General features: G+C 42.4%; 1 protein-coding gene across 1 annotated transcript in view; it reads right to left on the reverse strand.

Moving 5' to 3' along the window:
* Positions 1-1,164: 1,164 nt before the first annotated feature.
* The window catches only part of LOC133110731 (homeobox protein aristaless-like 3), a 7,006-nt gene continuing 2,319 nt past the window's right edge, over positions 1,165-5,851 (reverse strand). Inside the window, exons 2-4 of the mRNA XM_061221003.1 lie at positions 2,555-2,829; positions 2,046-2,174; positions 1,165-1,524 (exon numbers count right to left, since the gene is read on the reverse strand). Coding sequence (XP_061076987.1) covers positions 1,165-1,524; positions 2,046-2,174; positions 2,555-2,829 — 764 coding nt within the window. The remainder of the gene's footprint in view (positions 1,525-2,045; positions 2,175-2,554; positions 2,830-5,851) is intronic.

Here is a 5,851-nt window from a genome sequence, read left to right on the forward strand (position 1 = left end):
CAGGTCTCAGGCTGAAATCTTCCAGGCCTTGCCTTGACTTCAACTGTTCCATTTATCTTCCATTATCTAATAATGTTTCCGACAGTGTAAATAGGTAGTTTGAATGGTAGTTTGATGGTAGTTTTTGTAGCCTTCTCCTTCTTAGGGGAAATTAACCATCTTCATTCTGAAATCCTTGGGCAACTGTTTAGAGGAACCCATGGTTGTTAACCAGACAGAACAGCCATTGCAGTTGGATACTTTCGAAGGCATGAAGTTGCTTCCGAAAAAAAAGTTCAGCCCTGGAATTATGCTCACCTGACTCACTGAAGTAAATCACCTGGGTCTGGGCCTTAGTAAGCATCTTTTTAACGAGAAATAATTTCCTTTTTTATAATTTATAAACAGTAAGAAATTAAAATAAAGGCAAGCTTGCTTTAAAATGAGCAGAAAGGTCTCATTTTTAACAATTTAATAATTGTAAATTCTTACTCACATCCCACACACTTATTCTTTAAACATACTTGATTTAAGCTGTAAATGTAATTTAATTTGAAGGCACCTAATTTCACTGAAGCTGCTTGACTCTTTTAGCTCTCCCCAGTAAAGCAGATTCATAGTCTGATTTTGAATATATCTGCAGCACAGAAACACAAACAAATTTTAAGTGGTCCAAAATAACAAATCAGTACATTTATTGTTGGGCATTGTCAGATAAAGGGCAGATATTTTTCATTTTTTATTTTATTACCGTTTCACTTTGGAAACATACATTTTCATACATTTCAAGTCTAAATGCAAAATAATCAAAATTCAATGACGATTAAAAAGAAAAAAAAAGTAAAAATGTCCCGTGCAAGTTGTTCAAAATAGAGCTCAGGCCTGCACTGACTTATATGTACGAGGTGCACAAGCACACTGCCCCATTCAACAGCATCCCATGGTGTCCTGCACAGAGAAGTATCCCTGAATACTGACATCGAGAGGTTACTTTGTGGCAGGAAGAATGCTGAGAGGAAGAGGAGGAGATGCCAGATTCCGGGGCCAAAACCGAGGCAGGGACCTCAGCATGTTCCCTATCCCTTCAGCCAGACAGATGTTCTGGATAAGCAGCCCCTGGTTCTGCACTCTGGGCTGGCCAAACAGAGTGTGTCCAGTGGAACAGTCACTGGGTCAGCTCCAGCGTCATGTGGGCCAGGAGAGAAGGCTACCAGGCTCCTTGGTCTTCATCCGCAGGGCTACCAGGCCGGAAGGCTTGTAGTCAGACTCGGGTGCGGGTTCGAAAGAGTGGCCTCCCAGTGCCCCGGGGAAGCCGTGCAGTGAGTACAGGCTGTTGACGCTCGCGTGGGGGTGCGAGTGGGGGTGGTGCGGACCACCGGGCGAGGCAGAGATACCCATGAAACCTGGGATGTTGCTGTGAGGGTGGGGGTGGGGGTGGGAGTAGGGGGTCATGCAGGATGAGGGCATGCTGTCGGGGCCCAGAACGCAGCCCCCACCCACCCCCGGGGTCCCAGGACTGCTCCCTGGCCACAGGTTACTTTGGATCTGGCAGGCAGAGGATGTTAGCTGTCAGACATTTCACAAATAAACAACTCAAAAACTGCTTGCGATGTTCATTATTAATGACAGTGGAGAACTGCAACATCCTGTTCATTTGAAGTGGTGCAATAGTAGCAACAATGGATTCATTTTGTTCCTATTCTGTAGAGCATCACTGCCTTTTAATCAGCAGTAATGATTACAAACTTATATAATACAAAGAAAAAAGTTATTTTACGAACTTAGAGCAATTTGCAGTTTGAAGTCAGTGGAAGAATATCCTCAGACCTACTATACACAGAAAAGTTCACAAACTACCATGTTGTGTAGTTTTTAAATAAATGTGTTTACATAAATGGTCAGAGCCAGAGGAAAAGCCAGCCAATGGAAATATCAGTTCAAATCAATTGTGCATGGGGGTGTCAGGGGAGCATACTGGGCTGATGGCTATCTTTATGACTGTGGGAGACAGTCATATCTGGGAGGGGGGTTGGAGAGAGAGCGAGCGCACATTAGTGAGGGGTTACCTGGGTGTAAGCCTCAGAGCGAGGCAGGATGGAGATGTCGTATGTAGCAGCGAAGTGGTTGCGCACATCCTGGATCTTGCCATAGCGTTCCCGCTTCCTCCACTTGGCCCTGCGGTTCTGGAACCACACCTGCGGGTCAGCAAAACAGAACCAGCTCAGCATATATATGTGTACTCGGCCACGAGGTGCAAGGGGCTTCCCAAACTATGGCGTGGGACTCGTGGAGGTCCATGAAGGATATACATGGTGTATCTTCCTTTTTTTGGTTATTTTTTCATATTTCATGAACTGAATTGTTTGTACTTTCTGATAAAATCAATCATGTCTAGTTTACACATTTTTGTGAATATTGTTACCATTGTAATTATGAAATATTTATACTGAACTAAATATCGACACTGACACTGGGTGTTATATCAGTCATCATCGACCCTGGCCCTGGAGAGCTACAGGGTGTGCTGGTTCTCGATATTACATACACACACTCCATAAGCAGTTAACCAGGGTACCTGCACACGAGCCTCTGTGAGGTCAGTGCGGAGGGCCAGCTGTTCGCGGGCGTAGACGTCCGGATAGTGCGTCTTCTGGAACACCTTCTCCAGCTCGTCCAGCTGGAAGGTGCTGAAGGTAGTGCGGTTTCGCCGCTTCTTGCTCTTGCCCGACAGGTCGATGGAGTCGGCGATGGACTCTCCCAGCGGCTCAGCTGGCAGCTCCTTCAGTCTGCCGCAGCAGTAGGAGCCTGGGACTGGGAAACCAAGGGGCTTGGCCTGGCCTTTCTCCCCATCTGATAAACACAGAGGGGAGGGAGCTGTGAAACAGAGCTGGCTATTTATACTCCCCTCGCACAAACACCATTCATTCCAGACCAAACGCCTTTCTACCTCACAGCTGTGAAGCTGAGACTCAACAGGTGGGGCCAGTGGGGTGCTTTCAGCCCTATAACCAGTCAGCATTATCATTAGTATTGTGCTGAAAGCGTACTGTGCTGTAATGTCAAAAAAAAATCTTTTTCTTCTGTCTCAACTCACTACTTAAGATACGCAAACCTCTATATTTTATTATTTAACATTTAACTGGTCTATACTTTTCAAACAGTTGATATTTAGTGTATTTAGGTTTACTTTCTCTCAGAGTAAAACAAATATCTACGTGTCTGTTGAGGCTGTAAACGAGCAGAATATTCTGAATTCTCGCCAATCTGCCGATATTAAATTTGAACTGTCCTCCCCTTGAGACGTCACCTCCTGCTCTTTATGACCATAATATGTGATCTGATCACGTGACCTGGCCACGAGTCATGCCAGGACTGTGCTAACAGACTGTAAATCCTGGACTAGAAAAGCCCAGCACACAGCTTGAGATAGTGAGACAAACGTAGCTCAATATATTGTTCTAGCTTTAAAGGCCACAATGGGGTCCCGTTATGTGCAGAGAAATCTAAAATGGCCACCATTGAATATTCTTCAGTCCATTACAAGTGCTGGGTGACTTCAATCAATTGAAATGTACTGCAAGGTATATTTAGGCAAGCTCAGATCCAGTATAAAGTGATGTGAAAGCCTGGAAATTCATATATTATTGATGCCAAATACCTGCAAGTTACAGTACAGAGATCACGTGAACAGATGATCAGCACTCAGAGGTCAAAGGCCAGGGGGAAAAATTGTGAATGTGTGAATCCCACAAACAGACAGTAGAGTAGAGGGAGTTCACAGGGGAATTGGCCATTAAGAAATAAAGTCAATGCTGATCCTGTATGTGCTCGTTGGCCAAAATTGGTGGAACCTGAAAACTATAGGCTTCCTTTATGGTGTTACTGGAGTATCCAGCAGCAATGCCAAAAAATGTCTGCTTCGGCGAGGCCAGCGCACTCTGTCCATTTAACACACCACAGCAGAGGGGAAAGACATGAACCACGCTCACCATGTCTGTCCGAAGGGCCGTCGCCCCACCGAATCAGACAAAACAGGAAAGCTGTGATACCTCTGAGTGCAAAATGGGAACCTAGAAGAGGAGCTTATTACTGAGGAGGTCCATATTCAAGAGAGAGAGAGAGAGAGAGAGAGAGAGCAAGAGTGTGAGAGAGAGAGGGAGAGAGCAAGAGTGAGAGAGCGAGAGAGAGCGAGAGTCAGAGCGTGAGAGAGAGAGTGAGCGAGAGAGAGTGAGAGTGAGCAAGAGTGAGTGAGAGAGAGTGAGAGTGAGCAAGAGTAAGAGAGAGAGAGTGAGCAGAGTGAGAGTGAACGAGAGTGAGAGTGAGCGAGTGAGAAAGAGAGAGAGAAGCGAGGCATACTCCCTTGACCTTTGACTGGAAAAGGGAAATGAAGCAAGAAATAATTTTTCAGCCAGAGTTACATAATCAGAACCTCTGTTTATCTGTGCATTTGTTTTCAGTAAAATGAGACCAAACCCAGCAAACCATTTTTAGTCCTCCCAGGACATTATAAAAGCATTATGAAAAAAAGGTTAAATGTTCCCAGCACAAACATTGTCCAGTTTCCAGGGTATGCCCTGAACCCTTTCTTTAAGCTACAAAGCATATAGCAGGAATGGCCTAGAATGTGATTCAGATTTGTTATTGAAGTTAAAAAGAATTTGAATTGTAGATGGTCATTTATATTGAATTTAGTCTGCCATTTCAATGCTTTCACTTGGAACATTCTCAAAAGATAGTTGGCATGTGTTTTCATGACTAAATGATAACCATGAGGGATGCCGCTTAGTTTGTTTGTAACATGACTGAAATCATATTTCGGAGACTTATCTCACAACCAAAATACAATCTAAGCAGAACATTTCCAAAAATCTAATAATTCTGTAACTAGACATTAAAAATCACGTGAACGGTTGTACATCATTAAAATACTTGCAATGCTAGCATGGTCTCCCCAGCTCTTAAAACTGAAAAAAAAAAAAAAAAAAAAAAAAAATATATATATATATATATATATGTTCTGACAGAAGCCAACAAGAAATATTCAAAATATTGTGCTCATTGCATAGATATTCCTATTTCTGAAATTCACTAGAATACACCCTTTATGATATGACATTGGAAAAGGTTTCCCCACCAGAATGCAAACTGTGGGTTACAGAATTTTCACTGCAAACTAATTTTCAAAAAAATATTCTAACCTGTAGTATATTGATCTCTAAACATTGCAGAATTTGTTAATTTCAAATTAGATTAGAGTCACCTAGGCCATATATTACATGGGGGAGAAAACCTGAGAGCCGCCTGGCATTAATTTACATACAACAATTCAACATTTAGGTCTACATTACCAAAGTGCTCATACTCTTAATCCTGGATTTAAAAGTTATACATTACGCTTGATTGGAGCATGGCTTGCGACATTTTATCGCATAAAAGTAATGCATTAATTCAGGAAAAATGGAGCACCGAATCTAGTTATCGCTTAAAATGTTGACTACTTAAATATTATTATTTTTGTTCTTTTCGCTTTCTCTAAAGATAATTCGACGAAACAGGAATTCACAAAATTAAAATCAAATAGGCTTACATCCGAAACCATTATTGCCCATTAGAAAAATAAAATGTTAACATATCCTACATAGGCCAACACATCGCACTTCTAAAACCGATAAGCGTATCCTAGCAGTAATGTGCCGCATCATTTCAGAGAAGTTTCATCACCCCCACTGTCTGGGTTCCTTACGAGCGGCTCTCGCTGTCTCTAATTAAAAGTTATACTTTAATTACAATACGACTACAACCAAAAGTAGCCTAACAAATGTAGCCTACTATTATCGAATACAACAATTTTAACTTTTAGTCGTGAAACGTG

Source organism: Conger conger, chromosome 14 (assembly GCF_963514075.1).
Source record: "Conger conger chromosome 14, fConCon1.1, whole genome shotgun sequence".
NCBI classification, from domain to species: Eukaryota; Metazoa; Chordata; class Actinopteri; order Anguilliformes; family Congridae; genus Conger; species Conger conger.